The 27,705-nt window shown below is 40.3% G+C and overlaps 1 protein-coding gene across 1 annotated transcript in view; it reads left to right on the top strand.

Annotated features, from left to right (window-relative positions):
- gaa (alpha glucosidase) overlaps positions 1 to 23,025 on the top strand; it is a 49,805-nt gene extending 26,780 nt beyond the window's left edge. The window contains exons 13-19 of the mRNA XM_060901636.1: positions 3,471 to 3,622; positions 7,019 to 7,167; positions 7,312 to 7,453; positions 7,565 to 7,663; positions 7,763 to 7,927; positions 21,780 to 21,932; positions 22,807 to 23,025. Of these exons, the coding sequence (XP_060757619.1) occupies positions 3,471 to 3,622; positions 7,019 to 7,167; positions 7,312 to 7,453; positions 7,565 to 7,663; positions 7,763 to 7,927; positions 21,780 to 21,932; positions 22,807 to 22,872 (926 nt within the window). The 3' untranslated portion in view covers positions 22,873 to 23,025. The remainder of the gene's footprint in view (positions 1 to 3,470; positions 3,623 to 7,018; positions 7,168 to 7,311; positions 7,454 to 7,564; positions 7,664 to 7,762; positions 7,928 to 21,779; positions 21,933 to 22,806) is intronic.
- Positions 23,026 to 27,705: the final 4,680 nt, after the last annotated feature.

The following is a 27,705-nucleotide window of genomic DNA, read 5'->3' as shown; positions in this document are numbered from 1 at the left end:
GGCGGGGTTTCATTTTTCCCCCCTTATTTTTGGAAGGAAGTTCCAGTGTCAGCGCTTTATAAAAGTCAGATGTAAAGCTGTTTTCTGACATGGGAAAGTCTTCAGAATGTAGCGCTTTTCACTTTTTGGTAAATTAAATCTCAAGAACATTTTGTTCTTAACTTTACAATGAAGAAAAAAGGCTGATGATGGAGAACAGGAACTCATTTCCCCCCCAGACATTTCATGACATTAAGGGTAACTATACTGTTAGAAAGAGGGGTACAGTAGGAGTCCATTTCTGTCCCTCAAGGTACAGTCTACACTATTGTACCCTATAGGGCTTGTTATTGGACCTCAAGTACCCCTTTTCCACCAAATCAGTTCCAGGGCCAGTGCTGGTGCTGGTTCACAACTCGTTCAACTTGCGAGCCAGCTGAGAACCAGCTTGCTTTTCCATCGCTCGCGGTGCTAAGGGAAGACACGTCATTACGTCGCTGTATAAGTCAGTTACGTCGTTGTATACGTCATTACGTCGCTGTATACGTCAGTTACGTCGCTACGTTTGCATAAACCTTGGCGCGAATATCAAAGCAAAAACAACGTGGAAGAAGCAGCAGCAACAACAACAACAATAATAATGGATGACTTCGCGTTTGTACAGCTGCTGCTTCTCGTCGCTTAAAAATGGCGATCTTTCGCGGTCTTGTTATTGTTGTCGGTCTTAACAACTCCGCCCCCCCGCTGACGTAAGCGGTTCTTTCCTCTGGCCCAGCAGAGAGTTGGCGCTAGCCTGGAACCGTTTTTTCTGGCCCCAGAGCCAGTTCTTTGTCAGTGGAAACAGAAAACCCGGTTCCAAACTAAGCACTGGCCCCGAACCAGCCCTGGAACTGCTTTGGTGGAAAAGGGGAAACTATGTGTTACCTTTTTAGGGCCTTAAAGGCACGGATATGTTCCCAAGCAACATTTAAAGTGCACACGTAAGTATCTTAGAGAGTACTGCCCCAGTGACAAGCCATTGTACCCCTTAAGGTACAATAATGTACTTTATTTCCTCAGAGTTTACAAATGGATAAAAATGTATGATGTTTTGTTTAACAAATAAAAATAATTGTCATTGTTATCATGTTTTTGTGGTATAAAAAGAAAAAAACAGGTCAGGAAACACTTTTATAGGAAAATAATCAACTTTACCGCATCACCCTTTCATTGATACTTTCCCTATAAAAGCATTTTATTTCTTACATAATTCTCATCTCGTCTCGTCTCGTCTCGTCTCATCTCATCTCATCTCATCTCATCTCATCTCATTATCTGTAGCCCAGTGGCGGCTGGTAGTCTTTCAAACAGGGGAGGCTGGTCGGTTACGACATTTCCAGATTTTAAAAGAAAAAACACATCAATTTTGCCCATACTCTTGCCTCTGATCTGGCTGATTGTTGGCAGCGTCACAAACTGTGAAATAACAGGTTCTTTTGGCCCATTAGCCTACTGTCCAATATACATGATGGTGGTGTTGGGGGGGGTATATTTTAACATTTTATATTTTAAAATTGTGGCATGTTGTTTAAAAATTGATCATTATTGAAAGCAGCTCTTTGTCAGGAACCTCAGCAGTAGAGCTGGGTGCCACACATTTCATTCAGTGACACTTTCCCTATATTTTACTTATTTTGACTGAGAAATGTTTTATTGACAATTTTGATAACCCTTCACTTTTAATCCAGGTCTGTAGTGTGAAATGTTCTCGGCTGTGTTTTTGTTTAAAAATGTTTTCCAAATTGTAGCTGTGTTTAATTCATATCCAGAAAAATATATATTCCAATATAATATACTCAGCATAAACATTTTAAATAGATTCGATATTTTTGGTCCATCCATGACATATTACTAAAGCAGCCTATTTACTGTTGTTGATGTGGGTCACTTGCTGTTAGCCAATTTACTTTCTCGTACCAGGAGAGCTGAAAGGAACGAGTATTATTCCCTACCTTTTTCACCAAGTCAATTTGAGGCGTTGCTCTACCCTGCTCTTTAATTTTAATTTTTTCCTCGAAAGGAAGACTGGCAAATGGCTTCGCCAAAATTAAATCAGCAATGCTTGGCATCCGTGCGCAGCTTTCTTGCTAGCTGACTAGCCCCCTCAAGTTCAAGTTCAGTCACTCAAATAAACGAAATTTCTGGAACTAAGATAGCAAACTTGACAACACTATATTTACACTTTATTTACAATGAAAATATATACAAACTAAAAAAGCTGGTAGAAATCGTATGTAATGAATTAAATCGAAATGTAAGCTGATCTCTTACAATACACCACAGCACTTGCGAATCCGCATGCGACTGAACTGAAATTCACCGCTGTCTGTCTATAGTTGAAACAAGCTGTCAATCAAAGAAAATATCCGGCTGCTTTCACCAATCACCGGTCTCCTTGCGGAAACTGCCATGTCCCTCCCATGTGAGGCTGGGAGTCCGTAGGCGGGCATTTTCGCAGTATTTGTCCAATAACCGTCTTGCATTTTGAGATTGAAAAGCGCATAGCTCCCGAATGCCATTGAAGTCCACTGAGGCTGGGAGTCCGTGAGACTCCGTGGGCGGGCGTTTTCGCAGTATTTGTCCAATAACCGTCTTGCATTTTGAGATTGAAAAGCGCAGAGCTCCCAAATGCCATTGAAGTGCACTGAGGCTGCGCTGCATCGTGCTGTCACGAGGGGAAAAACTCACGCACACATTAAAGTTATAAGGGCATTTTTAGAGGAGGCTGAGCCTCCCTCGTTGTCTTAGAGCAATCGCCCGTGCTGTAGCCGCTTTATCCTGTCCTACAGGGTCGCAGGCAAGCTGGAGCCTATCCCAGCTGACTACGGGCGAAAGGCGGGGTACACCCTGGACGAGTCGCCAGATCATCACAGGGCTGACACACAGACAACCATTCACACTCACATTCACACCTACGGTCAATTTAGAGTCACCAGTTAACCTAACCTGCATGTCTTTGGACTGTGGGGGAAACCGGAGCACCCGGAGGAAACCCACACGGACACGGGGAGAACATGCAAACTCCACACAGAAAGGCCCTCGCCGGCCACTGGGCTCGAACCCGGACCTTCTTGCTGTGAGGCAACAGTGCTAACCACTACACCACTGTGCCGCCTCTTACATAATGCTCACAAAAATAAATGATTTAATTTGGAAAAGGAGGAAAATCTCTCCTGTAACAGTTTCATGCTTTCCCTGCTACCACATAAGTAATTATCAGCCATCTCAGAATGTTGAAAGCCTTTACATATTTCTCTTTTAAAAAGCTTTGAGGATGCCTTATCTGAGTTGCAGAATCCCTCATCTCGTATCTATGGTTTTTTGATTCATACTTGAAGTGAGAGATTAAGCTTGTTGAACTGAGAAAAGCTGCGACTGTTGAATGTTTTTGAAGCTGTTTGTGGTTTGTGTGCGTGTGTGTATGCAATCATGCGTGTGTGTGTGTGTTGCAGCTGTGCTGCTGTTTGGGCTGTATGGAGTTCCTCTGGTCGGGGCAGATGTGTGTGGATTTGAAGGCAACACTAACGAGGAGCTGTGTGTGCGCTGGACTCAGCTCGGTGCCTTCTATCCATTCATGAGGAACCACAATGACAGACCTAACGCTGTGAGCTGCAAAACATAATCTCACAGGACACCAAGACACAAAATGAACTTATTCCAACTTGATCTTTGGTACATTGTTTTAAGTTAGCCCTGTGTAACTGTATCCCAAATATAATATACAGTGGTGCTTGAAAGTTTGTGAACCCTTTAGAATTTTCTATATTTCTGCATAAATATGACCTAAAACATCATCAGATTTTCACACAAGTCCTAAAGTAGATAAAGAGAACCCAGTTAAACAAATAAGACAAAAATATTATACTTGGTCATTTATTTATTGAGGAAAATGATCCAATATTACATATCTGTAAGTGGCAAAAGTATGTGAACCTTTGCTTTCAGTATCTGGTGTGACGTCCTTGTGCAGCAATAACTGCAACTAAACGTTTCTGGTAACTGTTGATCAGTCCTGCACACCGGCTTGGAGGAATTTTAGCTCATTCCTCCATACAGAACAGCTTCAACTCTGGGATGTTGGTGGGTTTCCTCACATGAACTGCTCGCTTCAGGTCCTTCCACAACATTTCGATTGGATTAAGGTCAGGATTTTGACTTGGCCATTCCAAAACATGAACTTTATTCTTCTTTAACCATTCTTTGGTAGAACGACTTGTGTGCTTAGGGTCGTTGTCTTGCTGCATGACCCACCTTCTCTTGAGATTCAGTTCATGGACAGATGTCCTGACATTTTCCTTTAGAATTCGCTGGTATAATTCAGAATTCATTGTTCCATCAATGATGGCAAGCTGTCCTGGCCCAGATGCAACAAAACAGACCCAAACCATGATACTACCACCACCATGTTTCACAGATGGGATAAGGTTCTTATGCTGGAATGCAGTGTTTTCCTTTCTCCAAACATAACGCTCCTCATTTAAACCAAAAAGTTCTATTTTGGTCTCATCCGTCCACAAAACATTTTTCCAATAGCCTTCTGGCTTGTCCATGTGATCTTTAGTAAACTGCAGACGAGCAGCAATGTTCTTTTTGGAGAGCAGTGGCTTTCTCCTTACAACCCTGCCATGCATACCATTGTTGTTCAGTGTTCTCCTGATGGTGGACTCATGAACATTAACATTAGCCAATGTGAGAGAGGCCTTCAGTTGCTTAGAAGTTACCCTGGGGTCCTTTATGACCTCGCTGACTATTACACGCCTTGCTCTTGGAGTGATCTTTGTTGGTTGACCACTCCTGGGGAGGGTAACAATGGTCTTGAATTTCCTCCATTTGTACATAATCTGTCTGACTGTGGATTGGTGGAGTCCAAACTCTTTAGAGATGGTTTTGTGACCTTTTCCAGCCTGATGAGCATCGACAACACCTTTTCTGAGGTCCTCAGAAATCTCCTTTTTTCGTGCCATGATGCACTTCCACAAACATGTGTTGTGAAGATCAGACTTTGATAGATCCCTATTCTTTAAATAAAACAGGGTGCCCACTCACACCTGATTGTCATCCCATTGATTGAAAACACCTGACTCTAATTTCACCTTGAAATTAACTGCTAATCCTAGAGGTTCACATACTTTTGCCACTCACAGATATGTAATACTGGATCATTTTCCTCAATAAATAAATGACCAAGTATAATTTTTTTGTCTCATTTGTTTAACTGGGTTCTCTTTATCTACTTTTAGGACTTGTGTGAAAATCTGATGATGTTTTCGGTCATATTTATGCAGAAATATAGAAAGTTCTAAAGGGTTCACAAACTTTCAAGCACCACTGTGTACTGTGTTTATATTATACTGTACATATCGAAACTGTAACTGGCCTGTGTGATGTCTGACTTAACGAAAGCCTTTGTAGTAACTGAAAATATCCAAATCCACTCCTAACCTTCACGTTAATTAATAATATACAAAATAGATATTTAGGCACTGCCTAAAAGCAGAGCTCCTGATGAGTGTATGAGCAAAATATTTGCAAGAGCATAAAATCAACCTGAATAGAATAATATTATTATAATATTATCGCATATGAACCATTGAATTGTGTAGTGTATTTTGCATCAGTAAATTGCTGCATTGTCTTGTGACAGTGATACCAATAATGAGAGACACATCGCAGTTACGATACATATTTATTCCTTTCTTTGACACCGCATACCATGCACCAGAAACAACACCACGACATTTATTATGCTGTGACTCTGCTGGGTGCCTGGTGGACAGCAGTGAACCAGTGCTTTCACATTACATCATTACTATATAGTTACGATCAAATATCAAACTTGATGTGTCAAACAGTTGTCTGGTTACATTTCTGACGTCCATGTGTGTTGTGTCTGGCCACACACTGCAAAGCACATGCATGCCATTAAGACTAATTAGCATGCACCTGTTCCTTATTAGAGCTCAATCGCAGCGAAACTGTCTTTTGTCCAGCAATCTAGTGGCCTTATAAAACTGTTTTAACTAGTTTTATATGAAACTGTTGTAAATATTTCCGTAAAATGTGTTAGTAAATAATCCTACGTTATTTTTTTCAAAAGCAAATTAAAAATAAGCGCTGGATAAAAACCCATCTATCTTCCAGTGGTGCTTGAAAGTTTGTGAACCCTTTAGAGTTTTCTATATTTCTGCATAAATATGACCTAAAACATCATCAGATTTTCACACAAGTCCTAAAAGTAGATAAAGAGAACCCAGTTAAACAAATGAGACAAAAATATTATACTTGGTCGTTTATTTATTGAGGAAAATGATCCAATATTACATATCTTGCACTTACGATCAGGTTCCCTGTGGTGGTGCACGTTCATCGTTTGTACACACATTTTACGGTCAAGCTATCAAAAATCAGATCGATCCATTACCATAATCTCTTCAGAATGAGGAACTCTGCTATAAGAGTTGATCTTAAAATGGGTAAATATCAAACCCAGAAGAAGCTAGTATAATTAGACTATCATGGCTAAGTCTCTCTTTCTCTCTCTGTTACAAAAACAATGCCCAGTATTTTTGGCATCCATGTTGTCTTATTTACTATTAACAAATGGCTTAAAGCGGATTATTTTTTACATTTGACCCTTTTTTTTTTTTTAAATCCAATTCCATTATAAACCATCTATGTATATACTCATTGTCATCCCCCCGGCATATAACGCGGGGGGATATAGCTATCGCTCTGTCCGTATGTAAACATTTTAGTTTCTGGAGCGTAACTCAAAAACTATTAGGAATTTTTTCACGAAACTTGACAGTTATGTTAAGTGACTAGAGGAGTTGCGCCTTTTGACGTTTTGGGATTTCTGTGATTTTTATTTTTTTCTGCATTTACATGGCAACCAATTCGACTTAGGAACATTTGGAGTGAGCTTTCATGTGGGGGCCGGGGGGAGGATGGGATACGTCATCTCCTGATGACCTTTGTTTTATGTTTGTGTGTATCTCAGCCCCAGGAGCCTTATGTATTTGGACAGCAGGCCCAGGCAGCCATGAGGAACGTGATGATGCTAAGATACTCTCTTCTGCCCTTCCTGTACACACTTTTCCACCATGCACACACCTCAGCCAGCACTGTAGCAAGACCCCTGTTTATGGAGTATGAAGCTCAGTTCCTACATCAACAAACTGTAGTAACATCACACAAAGTCGAAATGTTTTTGAAGCACTTTTATTACCTGAAGATACTGTAACTTATTTGCTAGGTTGTTGCTTTGGACTGACAAGAGCTGTTTCTTCCCAGGTTCCCATCTGATCCAAACTGTCTGACGATCGATAAGCAGTTCCTGTGGGGGAGTTCTCTGCTCATCAGTCCAGTCCTAGAACAGGGAGTTGTGGATTTGGCAGCCTATCTTCCCCCTGCGATGTGGTACAGCCTGCACAATGTAAACCCCGTTCTTATATGCCTGCTTAATTTTTTTTTTGTTGCATAAATCTCATCTCTAATCCATAGTAGGATCATTCATAACCTCATCTAATCTTGTGTTATACTGTAGGGACAACCTTACAACAGCAAGGGCCAGTACCTGCTCCTTCCAGCTCCACTAGATACCATCAATGTCCATGTGCGAGGCGGCCATATTATTCCACAGCAGGTACACACATGTTCAGCAAAACATGTTAAAACGTGAGCTTTGTTAGCATCATACGTGATTCCTTTATATCTGGTCTTTATTCTCTGCACATTTGTTCAGGTGCCTGCACTGACGACCTCAGCCTCACGCAGTAACCCTTTCCTCCTGACGGTGGCACTCTGCTCACAGGGCTGGGCCAAAGGGGAGCTGTTCTGGGATGACGGGGACAGCCTAGACACATTTGAGCATGGAGATTACTCATATGTCGTCTTCATGGCAGGACAGGTAGGGCTGTTTTAAATGTGAAATGATACATTATGTACAAAATGCAGGAATTTGGGGAGAGAAAAAGGTTGTGAGTTCAGTTTCTTGAATTGCCAGGAAGCCAATGTTGAGCGAATATCACACACTTAGCTGTAGATGGATTTAAGAATCTAGCAAGTAATAAACGTAAACATTAGGGCTGTCAAAGTGATTGTGTTAACACACACCATTATTATTAGCACTGTGTTATCATCAGTATCAATGCACATTTTACACTTGGGGACCCTTTAACAGTTAAATAAATAAATAAAATAGTTAGTTAGTTAATAAATAAATAAACAAATAAATAAATGAACCCCTCAGTACAGGTTTATTAACTATAAAAAAAACTACGCACATTATTTACATCTGTACATACTATTTTGGCTTTTTATCAAGATCAGATAATTATTTTTAATTTCTGAATTTCCCAAACCTTCCGCTCCACTTTTTTTTTTATTAAAATTGTCATTAAATGCCAATTGATGACATTAGATGATAAAATTGACAAACATTGATAAACCATAAATCATGTAATAAATTGATAAAACATTGACAGTTGATGACAGTAGATGATAAACCTGACATTATATGACATTATTTATACACACTACCTGTGCTGTTCAAAATCTCCAACGCTCCAAGAATCTTAAATTAACATTTCTACAAGCGGTTTATTAACTATAAATACAACCCCGATTCCAAAAAAGTTGGGACAAAGTACAAATTGTAAGTAAAAACGGAATGTAATAATTTACAAATCTCAAAAACTGATATTGTATTCACAATAGAACATAGACAACATATCAAATGTCAAAAGTGAGACATTTTGAAATTTCATGCCAAATATTGGCTCATTTGAAATTTCATGACAGCAACACATCTCAAAAAAGTTGGGACAGGGGCAATAAGAGGCTGGAAAAGTTAAAGGGCTGATGACACGTTTTTGACATCTTTGGCGATGTTTTATAACATAAAAAGTAATTCCCGATGATCCATATATTAATTCACGAAGGCACCTATTTTACAAGTTATGATAAAAATCGCGGCTATTTGGGCAAATTTGACAGGGCTGCAGCACCCAGGAGACGAATGAGGAGGAGGGGCTATATGACGTCAGCGAAAGAACCTTCCTCCTAACTTACCAGTTTGTTGTTGATGTGACAGGTGTTCAGTTTATCATTATTAGTATTATTATTATACATTATATATATATATATATATATATATATATATATATATATATATATATATATATATATATATATATTATGCCTTCGCGTTGTGTTGCCGGCTTTTGCTCCAAAACCCACAAGGATGGGGTAAGTTTATTCAAGTTTCCCAGAGATCCCGAGGTGCATGCGAAGTGGGTGAAGCAAGTCAGGCGCACTCGTGACAAGTGGGAGCCCTCACCAACATCCGTCCTGTGCTCTGAACACTTCGATTTGGATTGTTTTGACACCCTTCCCAGCTTAAAAGAATCTCTTGGGTGTTCAGTTCAGCACAAACGTGTGTTACTACCATCAGCAGTGCCTACAGTATTCCGGAGGGGGTCTACTAGTAGCTATGCCGGATCCAGCAGTCGCCTGGGACAAGGCGACTCCTCCAAAGACAGTCCTCCTGTCAGAACATGTGTTGAGAAACGATATAAGATAAAGGTATGTAGAGCTATAGAGTGTTCTGACATGATGCTAAAAATAGTAACACTGCGGTCTGCGCGGCCATCTTGGAAGTGACTCGCTCCAGAGCGCTCATAGAGTACACATCATAGAGTACACATTCATGATAATCATAAATATAATCATAAAGTCGGCGTGATATCAGTCATGTATTTGCTTGTGAAAGCTTGCGGCTTTCATGTAACTGCCGCCTAGCAACGAAAGGCAAAGGGTAAAGAGGGTAGGCTATCATAGATTCTATTCAGAAGAGATCAACACATGATTGCTTAAAAATTAGGTATTTTAACAATTTGCATCTGTTTTGTGATTATCGTGACACTTGTGTGTTATATAGAACTGCATGTCTTATCAGCACATCGAGGATCTTCCACCGGAGGCTTTAGCAAGTACTTGTAGCAACACTACACTTTACCCTTTGCCATGCGTTGTTAGGGAACGGTAGCAAGTACCCCAATGACCGACTTCAAGAATATGTAGAAAAAATTTAGAAATTATACTTTCCAAAAGTCATTTGAGCTTAGTGTATTGCATTTCCATTTATATTGTAGGCTCTTGCTGATGTTTTTGCGGAGTATGACGCAGCTGCTGAATCAGAAGCTGCAGAGTTTGTATGTACTAGTTGTGAACATTCACATTATTATCAATCTCGTTTATTTAAAATCAGATAAAATCATAAAATCATGATCACTGCTTAAAGTACCAGTATTTGGTTGTTCTTTTGTTCAGAGGAAGAGCTAGCACTAGAGAGTTCACCGGCGTTTTCATGCGCCATTTCCATTGAGTAGAACAGCCAGGGAACCGCAGCGTGTTCTTCTGCTGACGTCACAGCATGGCCGCGAGCCACGGACCCAGTTTTCTTGCGCTGTGCAATTAAAAGTTGGATATTCGCGTAACAACAGCTTCTTTTCACGTAATTATAACAGAAATCTAACATGTTTGCCATGTTGTATAGTTTATTTAAGAAATTGCATAGAGTCATGTTCGTGTCATCAGCACTTTAAAGGTACAAAAAAGGAACAGCTGGAGGACCAAATTGCAACTCATTAGGTCAATTGGCAATAGGTCATTAACATGACTGGGTATAAAAAGAGCATCTTGGAGTGGCAGCGGCTCTCAGAAGTAAAGATGGGAAGAGGATCACCAATCCCCCTAATTCTGCGCCGACAAATAGTGGAGCAATATCAGAAAGGAGTTCGACAGTGTAAAATTGCAAAGAGTTTGAACATATCATCATCTACAGTGCATAATATCATCAAAAGATTCAGAGAATCTGGAAGAATCTCTGTGCGTAAGGGTCAAGGCCAGAAAACCATACTGGGTGCCCGTGATCTTCGGGCCCTTAGACGGCACTGCATCACATACAGGCATGCTTCTGTATTGGAAATCACAAAATGGGCTCAGGAATATTTCCAGAGAACATTATCTGTGAACACAATTCACCGTGCCATCCGCCGTTGCCAGCTAAAACTCTATAGTTCAAAGAAGAAGCCGTATCTAAACATGATCCAGAAGCGCAGACGTCTTCTCTGGGCCAAGGCTCATTTAAAATGGACTGTGGCAAAGTGGAAAACTGTTCTGTGGTCAGACGAATCAAAATGTGAAGTTGGAAATCAGAGACGCCATGTCATTCGGAATAAAGAGGAGAAGGACGACCCAAGTTATCAGCGCTCAGTTCAGAAGCCTGCATCTCTGATGGTATGGGGTTGCATTAGTGCGTGTGGCATGGGCAGCTTACACATCTGGAAAGACACCATCAATGCTGAAAGGTATATCCAGGTTCTAGAGCAACATATGCTCCCATCCAGACGACGTCTCTTTCAGGGAAGACCTTGCATTTTCCAACATGACAATGCCAAACCACATACTGCATCAATTACAGCATCATGGCTGCATAGAAGAAGGGTCCGGGTACTGAACTGGCCAGCCTGCAGTCCAGATCTTTCACCCATAGAAAACATTTGGCGCATCATAAAACGGAAGATACGACAAAAAAGACCTAAGACAGTTGAGCAACTAGAATCCTACATTAGACAAGAATGGGTTAACATTCCTATCCCTAAACTTGAGCAACTTGTCTCCTCAGTCCCCAGACGTTTACAGACTGTTGTAAAGAGAAAAGGGGATGTCTCACAGTGGTAAACATGGCCTTGTCCCAACTTTTTTGAGATGTGTTGTTGTCATGAAATTTAAAATCACCTAATTTTTCTCTTTAAATGATACATTTTCTCAGTTTAAACATTTGATATGTCATCTATGTTCTATTCTGAATAAAATATGGAACTTTGAAACTTCCACATCATTGCATTCCGTTTTTATTTACAATTTGTACTTTGTCCCAACTTTTTTAGAATCGGGGTTGTATAACAGAGCAATTACAATTACTACAATTATCGACACCTTTTCAGATTTACCAATAAAAAACAAGTTTACAAAGGTGAGTTTCAGTTATAACAGTTATTATTGGTTAATTAATCAACCGGAAGACCCGCCTCGCCCTTTGATCTTGTTGTCTGATGACAGCTCGTTACCTGAGATGGAATTTTTTTTTTTCAGCACAATCAGCAAGTTGAGTAAAACCCAGACGTTATCATCGCAGGTAAGCATGGTGGAAAGATCATGGACGTGTTTTTACCGATCAAATTCACCGATATTTCATGACCTCCTTTTCGAAACCTACTTTGTTTCTTACTCTTTCATTTGACAGTTGACATTTTGTATCTAAACGCGCGTTTGAGAAGTCACGTGAGGTGTCGATAATTGTGATCACTTTCACCGGTGTCCACCATTATCGACACCCCGTGGAATTAAGTGACATTTACAACTGTTACGTATTGATCTTTGTGTAACATTGTGGAAGTAGATGAAGTACTTTAAAAAAATAAAAGTGCTATGATTTTATAATTTTTTTTAAATGATCCATAACAGAATGGAGTTTATAAAGTATCTGGAATCCAATTGCAATAAATAGAATTAGACCAGAATTAAATTCCTAGCATATAAAAAAAATTACATGCTTGAAATATTCAGATTTTTCTATTCCATTCAGAAATTTTTTTTTGCAGTTTGTTGTAAATATCTATCACATATTACAATATCAGTAGGCATTTTATATTTTGGTCCGAGGAATGATATGCGACCTTTGACCTGGATTTTCATGTGGTTACAATATCAATTGCCTGTTGACATTTATCGGTAAACTACAAAACTAGAAATTAATACAAACAACAACGAATGATTAACAAAATGCGATCTACGAAAACACTTAGAAAGTGGAACAAAGATTTTCTGACACAGGTTAAACATCAGTTCATTTGTTTACAAACGTTAGAATTACTTCCTCATTTGCGTAAGCACTGACATCGATATATTTATATAACAGATATTTTGTACTAAATATGTCTATGTAAAACAAATTTTAAATAAAAAGTACGTTTTGTTTACTTGATACCACATACTGCTTATTTTTTTTAAATTAATAATCATCTGGATGTCGATACTTGTGGAACGGTGTCACGTGATCTGATTCGCTAAGTAATCGGGAATCAACTCATTTTTTTCCAGTGGAAGTTTCAGTAACTATTCATGCACAGTTTACGTATTGAAAGTCTTTTCTACTTTTGCAACAGACAAAAGATCGTTAAGGTGTCGATAATTGTAGCCGCCGCTCTAGATGTATAAAAGTCTGTGGAATGGGGCGGAACACTGAAGCACTTTGACAGGCGGGTTAGTTGTAAGGTAGTTTTTTTTTTTTTTAATTTAAGCTTTTCAGCATAAACACTTTCCTTTCATACATGGCATGGAGGGAAGCTCTCCCCCTCTCTGCTTCTTCTCTCAAGAAAGCACAACTTTATTCATCACACACTTGTGAAATTCGGGGAGCAGTTGGGAGTTAGGTGCCTCGCTCAAGGGCACCTCAGCCCAAGGCCGTCCCATAGTAACCTAACCGCATGTCTTTGGGGGAAACCGGAGCACCCGGAGGAAACCCACGCAGACACGGGGAGAACATGCAAACTCCACACAGAAAGGCCCTTGCCGGCTGCTGGGCTCGAATCCAGAACCTTCTTGCTGTGAGGCGACAGTACTAACCACTTACACCACCGTGCCGCCCAACAACAGATATAAGCCTCCAGCTATCTCTACAAAACACACACACATACTGTATATGCACCATTAATTTGACACAAGTGTGATCATTTTGCCACACACCTTCCCCAGCCTCGCCCTCCATTCACAAACCGACACTCGACCACACTCCTGCTACTACAAGATATCACAATTAACAATAAAAAACAATGATTAGTCATGATTAATTATTTGACAGCTCTCGTAAAGATAAACACATTTAACTATTATTCCGAATAAATTCATTAATATTCTCCTGCACTATTTTTTTTTACCTAAACCAAATTTCAGTGAAGTTTTGGTAAATTGAGTCAGAAAGACCATTTTATAGTGAAACGAGGAATTCCATATACCATAATTAACATGTAATTTACCTAGATTTTTGTATCTATTGTATGTCTGTGTACAGTTAAGTGCAAAAGTTTGTGCACCATTAGGACAAAATAAAAAAATATAGTTTTAGTTAAAACAAGACAAGCTAACAAACAGTAAAACCATGTGAAATAATTAATAGTTCAAAAAAAAAAAACAACCCTCACTTTTTATCTCCCTTTTAGAAAATTATAGCAATTTTGTCTAATCAGCTCTATGCTCACTATTTATAACTGCCATATCCTCGGAACAGTTTTTCAGATCCTCTCAGTTGTAATATTTGCCACATTATTGTGATAACTGCCACATTTTTTGGCCAATTTTTGCTAATTTTTCTTTACATCACTGTTATAACTCTGCCAGGTATCAGCAACTACCTTCTACAAATCAGATCTGAACACACACAGAAGCTTTTTTTTTTTAAATAAATAAGAGCTTATATGTCTCATGATTTGAATTCTGGTCTTGTTGCAGAATTCACATTTTCTTCATACATAACGTTATGAAATTTGGCCACATTTTCCATTTTTTGTTCAGAAATCATGAAAAATACAAACGTTTATCTGGCTGTACAGTATATAAGCAAAGAAATTGAAGATGTGTAACTAGTTTGAAGAGCAAAAAATGCAATCAGTGTAATTAGAGCAACAGATGAAAACAACAAAATGAAAGGAACATACTGTAGACATCTTGTGGTTTGTTCTTGTTCTCGCCATTATGTTTGATGGGTTTAAACTGTTTCATAATTTAATGACAAATACTTCACGATTATTCCACGAAATCAAGTCGTACATGAGCTGACAGCCGATGAGGTGCGTAGCACCGAGTTGGCAATAAGCCATGTACGATGAGATTAAGTGGAATAGCTGTTTTATTATATCCACATTCACTGGATTTTGAGAAACAGAGCATTTTTCTTTTTCTTTTTGGTAAATTCGATAAATAAAAACTTTATACAAAACGTCGACAAAATCATTTCGGCTTAGAATGTAAACAAAGGGGCGAAATGACAGTAGCAAATTATGAAAATAATATAATAACGGGGCGGATCCAGGAAAATGGGAAAGGGGGGTGTCAACCCAGTAAGGCCAGGGGTCCGGGGGCCGCCAGAGGCCCCCAGAAGCTCTGCAGTTTTTAAATGCCCGGAGATTAATTTTGAGCTATCAGGGACGTGTTGTAAATGAAATCTCTGAAAGAAAATTACCGTATCAAAAATATGTTTTCAAAATAGGAACTTTCAAAACCATTTTATTGTCACTGAAAATGATTTTGTCAGAGTTGCAGGTATATGCGTAGAGCATAATTACAACTGATGTATGGTAATATTTATGAAAGTTGCATTGTCATATTATTCATTACCACATGACACACTACAGTGTAGTACACTGACCACAAAACACCTTTTATCAATACATGATGACTATTTTAGCAACTGCAATCTGAGCTCCTGCTCAGGACATTCAGTGTACATATAAGACAGTGAATGTACCCAGGGAAACTGAGGGAATATCAGTGCCCACTAAAGAACAGAGCTTAATACCGAGATAACTATAAACAAAGACTGCAAGAGCTGCAAGCCTAGAATACAAAGTCAGGAACTGCAATCTGAGCTCCTGAATCTAATAGACTGAGATAATGATACAATGACTGTATGAGTTGCATATGAACAAATCCTATCAATGCTCGAAAAACCTCATGTCCAATCGTCCCAGACGACTAAAGTCTGTGCAAGGACGAGTAAAACTTTAATGGTAATCGTCCGATCGGACGACAAAAGTTAGTCCTGGCAACCTAAGCAGCACAGGCACACAGGTGCTAAGACAGCAGGGAACCAATCTAAAGTAGCTCGTCTCGTTTCAGGGGAAATGCATAAAGTTTTATTCATCAGCACGACAATATATAAAAGTACAAAACATATTTTGAGGAAATCATTCAAATTTCCTTGTTTTTGGTTATAATTCGTCGAAATATGCATATGTTCGAGTTTACTGGAAAAGCTCTGCTCAGAGGGGTCCACGTAATGACGTAATTATACCAATTGGCTAAGGGCAACGAGGGTCAAGGACCTCGTGTGCCAGCAGTGTGGTCGAAGCAGGCAGGCATCCAACTTGGAACTTTTATATCACAATTGGAGTTAATAATAAACAATATCACTGAATAAATGTTCCTTACCTCTAACCAGTGTGTGTGTGTGTGTGTGTGTGTGTGTGTGTGTGTGTATATATATATATATATAAATAAATATCACGCAGTGGTGCTTGAAAGTTTGTGAACCCTTTAGAATTTTCTATATTTCTGCATAAATATGACCTAAAACATCATCAGATTTTCACACAAGTCCTAAAAGTAGATAAAGAGAACCCAGTTAAACAAATGAGACAAAATTATTATACTTGGTCATTTATTTATTGAGGAAAATGATCCAGTATTACATATCTGTGAGTGGCAAAAGTATGTGAACCTCTAGGATTAGCAGTTAATTTGAAGGTGAAATTAGAGTCAGGTGTTTTCAATCAATGGGATGACAGTCAGGTGTGAGTGGGCACCCTGTTTTATTTAAAGAACAGGGATCTATCAAAGTCTGATCTTCACAACACATGTTTGTGGAAGTGTATCATAGCATGAACAAAGGAGATTTCTGAGGACCTCAGAAAAAGCGTTGTTGATGCTCATCAGGCTGGAAAAGGTTACAAAACCATCTCTAAAGAGTTTGGACTCCACCAATCCACAGTCAGACAGATTGTGTACAAATGGAGGAAATTTAAGACCATTGTTACCCTCCCCAGGAGTGGTCGACCAACAAAGATCACTCCAAGAGCAAGGCGTGTGATAGTCGGCGAGGTCATAAAGGACCCCAGGGTAACTTCTAAGCAACTGAAGGCCTCTCTCACATTGGCTAATGTTAATGTTCATGAGTCCACCATCAGGGGAACACTGAACAACAATGGTGTGCATGGCAGAGTTGCAAGGAGAAAGCCACTGCTCTCCATAAAGAACATTGCTGCTCGTCTGCAGTTTGCTAAAGATCATGTGGACAAGCCAGAAGGCTATTGGAAAAATGTTTTGTGGACGGATGAGACCAAAATAGAATTTTTTGGTTTAAAAGAGAAGCGTTATGTTTGGAGAAAGGAAAACACTGCATTCCAGCATAAGAACCTTGTACCATCTGTGAAACATGGTGGTGGTAGTATCATGGTTTGGGCCCGTTTTGCTGCATCTGGGCCAGGACGGCTTCCCATCATTGATGGAACAATGAATTCTGAATTATACCAGCAAATTCTAAAGGAAAATGTCAGGACATCTGTCCATGAACTGAATCTCAAGAGAAGGTGGATCATGCTAGCCTGGCAAGCCAGGCTAAATGTGAATATTTAGTCTGGTCTCGGTCGTAGACATTTCCGAATGGGTTAGGAGGAACAAACCGCTGTCTTTCAAACTGTCTCTGTGCGTATAGGCCAACGCTCTGACCAATCAGTGCAACAGTGACTGTGACGTAGTCAGAGCGACAGAAAGCAGTGGGGGAGACCTTGAAATAAATAATTTTTCAAAATGCGTCTTAATTAATAAACAGGTTCTAGATATTAAGAAGTTTGGAGATAATGACCACAAGTTTGGAGTCTGTACCACATACTTAACATACACTCATTTTTTTTCCAAGTGTTTTTCAAGGGTTTGCTTAAACTGTTTTTGAGAGTTTTTATTTAGTGGTGTTTGGTGAAATAATTTCCCTTAAATTTAAAATAACGGGAAAATAAGAAACAATCAAAAAGTAATGTTTCAAAGCTGTTTATTAATTCTTCGTACTGCACAAACTAGCCCCATCCTTTTGGCTACCAGCGGAGCCAGCTGGTAGATCAGACTTTTGCCATAGCCGGTCGGCAAAACAGCAAAAACGTCCTTCTTGAAAAGGAATGAGCGGAGAGCCTCTTCCTGCTCATGTTTCAACGAAAACTCCAAGTCTAATTCTTCTAAAACTGATTCCAAAGCGGAGTCAAACGCGCACTGTTCACTAGCCGTAGCCATCTTTCCTGTTGTGCTTTCTCCAGCGTCGCACAGCTTTGTCGTCACTCCTGCAAAAGCCCGCCCAAAGAATCCAAACAAAAACCTTGCGTTGTGATTGGCGGGCACGATTTGATGCCCGGGGTGTTTTTGTTTATATTGTGCGAGGCTAGACCCATTTGCTAGGCAAAAATATTTTTGGCCGCTAGGCGGGTGGGTCTAGTTTACTAGGCTAGGATCATGCAGCAAGACAATGACCCTAAGCACACAAGTCGTTCTACCAAAGAATGGTTAAAGAAGAATAAAGTTAATGTTTTGGAATGGCCAAGTCAGTGTCCTGACCTTAATCCAATCGAAATGTTGTGGAAGGACCTGAAGCGAGCAGTTAATGTGAGGAAACCCACCAACATCCCAAAGTTGAAGCTGTTCTGTACGGAGGAACGGGCTAAAATTCCTCCAAGCCGGTGTGCAGGACTGATCAACAGTTACCGGAAACGTTTAGTTGCAGTTATTGCTGCACAAGGGGGTCACACCAGATACTGAAAGCAAAGGTTCACATACTTTTGCCACTCACAGATATGTAATATTGGATCATTTTCCTCAATAAATAAATGACCAAGTATAATAATTTTGTCTCATTTGTTTAACTGGGTTCTCTTTATCTACTTTTAGGACTTGTGTGAAAATCTGATGATGTTTTAGGTCGTATTTATGCAGAAATATAGAAAATTTTAAAGGGTTCACAAACTTTCAAGCACCTCTGTGTGTGTGTGTGTGTGTGTGTGTGTGTGTGTGTATATATATATATATATATATATATATATATATATATATATATGCATTTTTTAATTGTTTTTGATGGTTTCATATATTTCGTAATGATAGCATTTTTATTTTCTAAATATTTATCAACATTGTGGCATGGGAGCCTGTGATTGGTGGACAGCTGACAAAGGGTGTCTCCCATTGGTCGTAAATCATGACATAAAACTCATAAACACATACGGGACCTGCTGATTGGCTGTTCACATACTGGAGCCAAGCAGAGATGCGTGTGTTGCTGTTGTCCAAAGAAAACTACAGCTAAAAAACTCTACTATTGGATTACTTGGACAATCTTAGTCAGAAAGAAGCACAGGATAGATATATGCAGAAATTAGAGTTTGTTAGCAGTTCTGATCTGTACAAAATTCCTCAAAATGACTGGAGTGATTATGCAGATTAGTGGCCTAGCATTAGCATTAGCTACATGTTGGAATATAACTTCTTTTGCCCCGAAAAGTCCCGACACAGAAGAACAGTTTTAAAAAACTACAGAAGCAAGAAAACCTTTCTGTAAAGACTTTTTCCTGACATCAGCTTTTGGGAACAGAATGCTGTGAAAGCCAAAGCATTTACCCTCAAAGGGCTTTGACCTAAACTGTGGGCTAGATGGTATCCCCACCCCTCCATGTCTCATCAACCTCAAGGACATGTAGTTACACAGCTATCTGCACTCTGTCATTTATACAGTGATGCTTATTATTGTTAAAACAATATCTGAAGTGTTATTATTTGTAAAATATCTTGCTCTAGGCTTTCAAACAATATTGTAAGATTTTATTTTAATTTTATCTTATAGTGGATGGAACAATAATTACAAACACTAACAGAATCAGCACATTTCAATTGTAGCAAAAGTCATATAGTAACTATAATCACCCTTGTAGTAATAATTTCAATAAACGGTTGATGTTCAGTTCCCTTTTCATTAATTCTTGATTCAAAGACACACCTGAGTCACACAGGTTGAGAAGTGTGTAACGGACAGTAACAATTTTATCCAGAATAGTTTTTCCTGCCTGAGTCGATTTATTTCCCTTTCACATGCGTGCAGCTGTTGTAATGTTCAGTGTGTTTGTGTCGAACTCTCTTGAACTGTAGGTCCATCTCTATACTCTGGCTCCACAGTGACATTTTACGCAGGACTGTGTTCCTTTGATAACAGAAACAAAGCTCCAACATTATTATTATATTCATTCAAAACTCTCCACAGCTTAATATACCCTATTCATTCCTCTGTTCATAGAACTTCTTTCTTTCTGAATGTGTCTGCATATATTGGTATTATGGTTTTGTGGATTTATGATAATTATGCTGCTTCACCTATTAAAAAAAAAAATCAACTGCATTCTGTCCTCTCCAAAATAAAATAAAGCTCTGTGCAAGTGGAATTGTTTTTCAGGCAAGTATGTTTTGGGTGCTGCTTGCCCCTTGGGCAAGTAAGGCTGGGAGATTTTTTTTCGAGGACTGCCTATAATAAGTCTTAGTTCCCAAGACTCGGGGATTTCAAGCAGATTTTCTTCAGAGCCGCTGCAAAAATCAATGTCTCTCACAGACCGATCCAGCCGCTGTCGTAAAAATCAAAGTGAGGCTCAGCCCCAAAACGGCACGTGTCCCATGTACATACGCAGGGTATAGTGAGTACAGGGATACACTATTAATGAATACGAACAGTAGCTGAACAGCTGACACGTGTGTGTGTGTGTGTGTGTGTGTGTGTACACAGTCAGCCTGCTACATCATCTTATCATTTTGGTTTGTGAACGTGTCTTAATGATACCATAAACATAAGAGGATGGCGCACACCCTTTACATGTAGTCTACAGTGCAGTCCAGTAATACAGTATGTTATTATGTCGATGCACAAAGTTCCCGCACCCTGTTCAAATCCAACAGGACTCGCCCACCTTGCTTTTCACTGCATTCATAACACAAGCGAAAAAACCTAAGCTAGGACCTACTATTAAATATAAATTTATACCATAAATTCTTCAGCTCAATCCCACATAATTATTCCGTCCATCCATTATCCATAACCGCTTATCCTGTTCTACAGGGTCGCTAGCAAGCTGGAGCCTATCCTAGCTGACTACGGGCGAGAGGCGGGGTACACCCTGGACAAGTCGCCAGGTTATCGCAGGGCTGACACATAGAGACAAACAACTATTCACACTCACATTCACACCTACGGTCAATTTAGAGCCTCCAATTAGCGTAACCTGCATGTCTTTGGACTGTGGGGGAAACCGGAGCACCCGGAGGAAACCTATGCAGACACGGGGAGAACATGCAAACTCCACACAGAAAGGCCCTCGCCGGCCACTGGGCTCGAACCCAGGACCTTCTTGCTGTGAGGCGACAGTGCTAACCAATACACCACCGTGCCGCCCCACATAATTATTTATTTTTTTCAACATTATTAATTAAATTTAAAAAAATGTCGGGCATAGCTCCATATCTGCAATACTAAAGCTATTTTTTTTATGGGGGGGCATACACCGGGTGCGCACCCCCTTAAATCCGCGACAGCATAATAATTCTTGAAAAAAAAAACATTCTTACCATCAAATACTTTTATTCCATATTTTGTTGCTTTTTTTATTTTGGGGGTTTTGTTTTCGAGTAGAGTTTTTATTTCGTCCTCGGTTGGTTCAGCAACACGATCCACCATTTTGTTTTTCTCTCCTCACGGTATATGAGCCGATAGCCTAGTAGTAGAGTCGCCAATCGGAGCATGTGATTGCTCATATCCAGTGAATGTGGATAGAATAAAAGTGGTTATTCATGGTTGTTGATAGTAGCACTAACTTTTATGGTTTATGACTTTAATTGCCCTCTAGTCCCAGCTTGTGGGTGAGCCATTAAAACTGAATGGAGCTCTGGATGGTTTAGTTGTGGGAGAGGTGCGCGTGTTTGGAGTTTCAACGCCTCCTACAGGAGTGTGGGCTAATGGGAAACAAGTGAAGGATTTCTCTTACACCACAGACACCAAGGTAAAGCACCTACATGAATAAATGAGTAAGTTCTGGTGGAGTCATTCACATTTGCAGTATAATGCAGCTGATGTTATACTGATATTTTGACGTAATGGACAATCGGGGAAAACCTTACACACAAACTGTTAGCATGTTAGTGGTATTTTGCATTACTGAAATATCTCATTTTGCGGTGTCTTGTTTTAATGTGTGTTTTTATCGATAAAAGTGTTTCCTTGAGCTTCTATTTCTCAGTCAGGCCGTTTCAAATTATTAACAATAGTTTACAAAGATACAATCATTAACCGTACAGTACCGTGCAAAAGTCTTAGGCACCCTATTTTTTTTCATACAAACTTTGTTCTAGATTTCTATTTTATGACTTCTACATTGTCGTGCAGTACAAAAATATTTTAGAGTTCTAAACGTTCGTTTTCCAGCACAAAATTAAATGTTACAGAAGAAAACCCCATTTGTATTTGAGCAGCATATTCCATAACAGACTACTTTTCAGATTAAAAAAAAAGAAAACATAATGAAGGCTGTTGGGTTTTGGGGCAAAATTAAGAAGCGAGTGTGACAGTCAAAGTGTCCAGAAGAACTGGGTTCTGCGAGATGCTCAGTAAAACCTACAGCTCTTTTCCTTATAAAACTGCACTCACTTTACCTGAGACTACTATTTTTTTTAACGCAAAGGGTCGTCTCATGCCAAATATTGACTTTGTTTCAATTATTATGACCTACTGCTGTTTATAGTATATTTTAATGTTGAAACATTTCATTTCATTATTTTTAAGCCATTTTTGGTCAATAGCATTTCTTTACATGTGCCTAAGACTTTTGTACAGTACTGTACTTATCTATATGAATGTGTGATTTTGTACGTATGTAGGTTCTTGCGGTGTGGAATCTGGCCCTGCTGATATCCGAGACATTCACAGTGCAGTGGAGTTCATGAAATTCCTGCTGTTCTCTCTTTGCTGGATAATGGAATAGCGATTAATGTGTCTGTTAGATTTTTTTAAGCGGTGAAAATGCCACGTATCATGTGAAAACTGCACTTGATCTATGAAAAAGTTTATGTACTCAATAAAGTTTGCATAAATTTTTACAGTGTGTATTGTATTTGACTTTTGAATTTTCATCAAGATGATTCTCATCTCATCTCATTATCTCTAGCCGCTTTATCCTGTTCTACAGGGTCGCAGGCAAGCTGGAGCCTATCCCAGCTGACTACGGGCGAAAGGCGGGGTACACCCTGGACAAGTCGCCAGGTCATCACAGGGCTGACACATAGACACAGACGCAAGATGATTCTTTGTTCACAAAATACATTATGGTAAAACTGATTAAAACACAGAATCAATCTATATTTAAAATTTGGCTCATTATCCCAAATGGATCGTTTGAAATGTCTGAGGATTTGTTCGACTTGTGGAAAAACATATTGGCCCATCTCAAGCACCTTTATCTTACTGGTTATTTCATAAGTTTTTATCACATAAGCTATGAAGGATTTTAACCCTGTTCCTCCCATTTACTCAACTGGGAACAGATGGACACATGATAACCTCGTCAAGTCAAGTCCCTCCCACGCCAGGACCTGGTCTTCCCAGGCAGTCTCCCATCCCAGTACTAACAAGCCTTTTGAGGCACATTGGGCGGTGCTGATTTCTGTTTCTGTAGCCCTTGGCCTATATGTATTTCTAAAAACCTTTGGCTCTGAAGGCTTTTCACCCTGTTCCTCCCATTTACTCAACTGGGAACAGATGGACACATGATAACCTAGTCAAGTCAAGTCCCTCCCGTGCCAGGACCTGGTCTTCCTAGGCAGTCTTCTGTCTCAGCACTAACCAATCTTTTGAGGTGCATTGGGCAGTGCCAATCTCTGTTTCTATAGCCCTCAGCCTCTCACCTATTATTTAGCTAAGGTTACAGTGGGGAGGTTAGTCTTCTGGTAACGGTGAGAGACTGACTCCCTACTCACATCTGTATTGCAGCATGCCTTGCCAGATGGCAGTAGGTACCATTTTTATGATGGTCTTTGGTATGACTCAATCGCAAGTAGAACTCACAATCTCCCAGTCAAGAGGTAGACACGCTAACTATGAGGCCTTTTCGCGGTCATGAAAACCTAAACGGGTTGAAAAACATCACCTGGTCTTTTTTCAGTCATCAGCTGTTTTAGTTTCAGTGATCTGGTGCCCACTGAATCCACACATTCCTGTTCTTTGCTGAAAAGAGTGGAACCCAGTGTGGTCTTCTGCTGTTGTAGCTCCTCCACTTATAGTTTCAGTGCTTTGTGTGTTTTGAGATGCTTTTCTGCTCACCACAGATGTAAAGCATGGTTGTTTGAGTTACTATAGTCTTCCTGTCATTCACTGGGTGGTTTTTTTTTTCCATGTATGTAAACTCCAGAGACATTCATCAGATCAGCCATTTATGAAATACTCAAACCAGCATTTCTGGTACCAATAACCATGCCACTGTCAAAGTCACTGAGATCACATTCCTCCCTATTCTGATGTTTGATGTGAACATTAACTGAAGCTCTTGACCTGTATCTGCATGATTTTATGCGTTGTACTTCTACCACGATTGACTGATTTAGATAAATGCATGAATAAGCAGGTATACAGGTGTTCCTACTGTAATAAGACGTATGTCATAATGTTTAGTGTGCTGTGAAAATAGCATTTGCACCACTATTGTTCACTAGTTTATCAGCTTACCTGAGAATGGATTCTACCTAGTGGTACCTGACTACAAGTTAGCTTTGGTTTCTAGGAAGTTATCAGCTCTCAAGACAGCCATCATGTTGTCTGTGAAGGTTCTCAGTCATCCAGGTCATAGTAAAACGTAGGTGCTAAAGAAGGCAACTGGACTTGCTTGAAATTCTTAAAGGCGTTTCACCTCTCATCCGAAAGGTTTCGTCAGTTCTGTCTGACTAGTGGGGAGTTCCAGGTATTTATCCTCTAGTGGACCAAAAGCAACCCGAAGGAGAGTTGTTGAGGTCACATGGGTCATTGACCCTCTCAGGTGGTGTTTACATTAGACCGTATCCGTATCATTTTCGTTGCGGATGCACTGTCCGTGCACATTAAAACGCCGGAAAACGACTCCACAGGCGGAACAGTTTGAATCCGCCAGGGCCCATGTATTCAACCAAGTACGTATCTGTTCCGGTGCTGTGTAAACATTGAGGAACGAGGATACGCAGTGCTGAGCTCTAGCTGACGTCGTCATTGGACAACGTCACTGTGACAGCCACCTTCCTGATTCGCTGGCGTTGGTCATGCCACGTTGGTCATGTGAATGAGCAATACAGGAAGTGTGTTGAGGAAGTCATTAAGTGAATGAGCAATACAGGAAGTGTGTTGGTTACCGTAGCACTAAATAGTCTTGTTGTAATCGCAAAAAACGGCCGTTCTGCGAGGTGAAGAGTGTACCGAACACTGTTAGATCCTTCTAGCATAAACATGAAGGCCATACACGGTGTAAAAAAGGTGTCATTGTAGTACCAGTACCGCCGATAACAGACTGGCATACTTCATTTTTTACAACGACATCCTTCCACTTGCAAGTGGTGAGTGACTTGCACATGCCCGATATGCACTGGGATCATGTGACGTGCCATCTAATTAGTCATGTGATTAGCGTATCCGTGTATTGGTGTTGCTGTGTGCACGGGGAACGGTTTTGTTGCGGGCACAGAAATTTTGTGTGTGTACGCGAATCGTTTCAGGCTACATTTACATTAGACCGTATCTGTCTCGTTTTCTTCGCGGATGCACTGTCCGTTTACATTAAACCGCCTGGAAACGCCGGGAAACGGGAATCCGCCAGCGTCCACGTGTTCAATCCAGATCGTGTCAGCTCCGGTGCTGTGTAAACATTCAGAATACGCGGATACGCTGTGCTGAGCTCTAGCTGGCGTCTCATTGGACAACGTCACTGTGACATCCACCTTCCTGATTCGCTGGCGTTGGTCATGTGACGCGACTGCTGAAAAACGGCGCGGACTTCCGCCTTGTATCACCTTTCATTAAAGAGTATAAAAGTATGAAAATACTGCAAATACTGATGCAAATACTGCCCATTGTGTAGTTATGATTGTCTTTAGGCTTGCCATCCTTCCACTTGCAAGTGGTAAGTGATGTGCGCTGGGATCACACACACAGCGGCTCAGTCCCGAAAACACTGCTAGTGTGCTTCACTCGCGCGCTCTGTGAGCTGCGCAGGGCCGGAGTGCGCACCCTCCAGAGGGCACTCGCTGTTCAGGGCGGAGTGATTTGGAGCGCAGGATGCCTGCGGAGCCGAGCGTATCCGTGTATTGGTATTGTTGTGTGCACGCAAATCGTGTATTGGTGTTGCTGTGTGCACACTAATCGTTTTAAAAACGTTAATCTGATGATCCGCTGATACGGTCTAATGTAAACATGGGCTTAAAAACGTTAATCTGATGATCCGCTGATTCGAAATAATGTAAACAGGGCCTCAGTCATCCTGTAGGTGTTAGGGTCACTGGAGGCTGGGTGTGAATGGTGTTAGCAGCATAGAGGGTCGTTAGGGTGATCTGTGGGTCGTTGGCTCTCTCTACCATCATGTGAGTCATTGAAGTCAGCCGAGTCTTGGTGTGGATGTGTATTCAGTTTTCTGGAAAGTGTGCCAAGGACTGCATTGTAGGTGGCTGATAAGTGGTGTCTCAGACCAACTCCTCTGTTCAGTGATGGTCGTTCCAGGTTGACGAAGATGGCTTCTTTTACTCCTCTTTCAAACCACCGGTTTTCTCTGGCTAAAATGCGTACACTGCAGTCCTGAAACGAGTGTCCTTTGTTATTGAGATGAATATCATGTTATGTTAGCAATGAGACAATTGCAATGGATTGGTGTCCCATTCAGTATGTATTCTTGGATTTCAGTCACGTGACTTTTCTTAGCGATTTCACTTCCAGTAAAACAGCTGGTGGTCTAGCAAACCAAAATGGCTGCCATAGTGCAAACAACTAGCAATAACTTATCAGAGTATGCTCGTTATCTAGAAGCCACTGCTCGCTTTAGATCTATTCAGAAGATTGCTATGTGCAATGGAATCGACTCCTACAGTCTGGGAAAGAAGGATCTGTCATACGATCTCAAAAACTACCCTTCAGTCGAGTTCCTGGACATCTCAAACTATCTGGTGTTGCAGACATCCTTCTACACCGCAAAACAGATGAAAGCGTGGAAGAGTATGGAGGCTTACAACTTTTTGTATGTGGCTGGGTAAAGGACCTCAGTATCAAGTTACTGCCGAATGAATCCTGTATTGTTTTTGCCCATGTAACTATGCTTTTTTAAGCTTTTCGTTCACGTCTTTACAACAAAGCACTGCAAGTTGAAGTGTAAACAAACAACAGTTCACTTGATTCTCACTTGTGTTGGCTCTTATCTCTCAGGTAAATAATTCACAAAGATCATCAGAAACCCCTTTAAAGACCTGGATCTTAGTTAAACAAGACGGAGAAATGATCACGGCTCATTGTAACTGTATGGCTGGGTAAGAATTTTGTCATGACCTTCATGCATATGGACTTTGTGAGGAGTAAACAAAGAAACAGCTGGGGACTTTAGCACTTCGTGACTAAAAAAAGTACCGTAAAATAAAGACACATAGCAAGAAAAGTACTTGGAAAACACTAAGGACATAGCTGAGAGGGATATACAAACCTTTCACCAAGTGATCACTGCAAACTCGAGCGTGCTTCAACTCGGCTCCCTTCGATTTCAGTGAGAGGCTCAAAAACCACCT

Source organism: Neoarius graeffei, chromosome 20, assembly GCF_027579695.1.
Source record: "Neoarius graeffei isolate fNeoGra1 chromosome 20, fNeoGra1.pri, whole genome shotgun sequence".
NCBI classification, from domain to species: Eukaryota; Metazoa; Chordata; class Actinopteri; order Siluriformes; family Ariidae; genus Neoarius; species Neoarius graeffei.
This window is presented reverse-complemented; position numbering and strand designations above follow the sequence as displayed.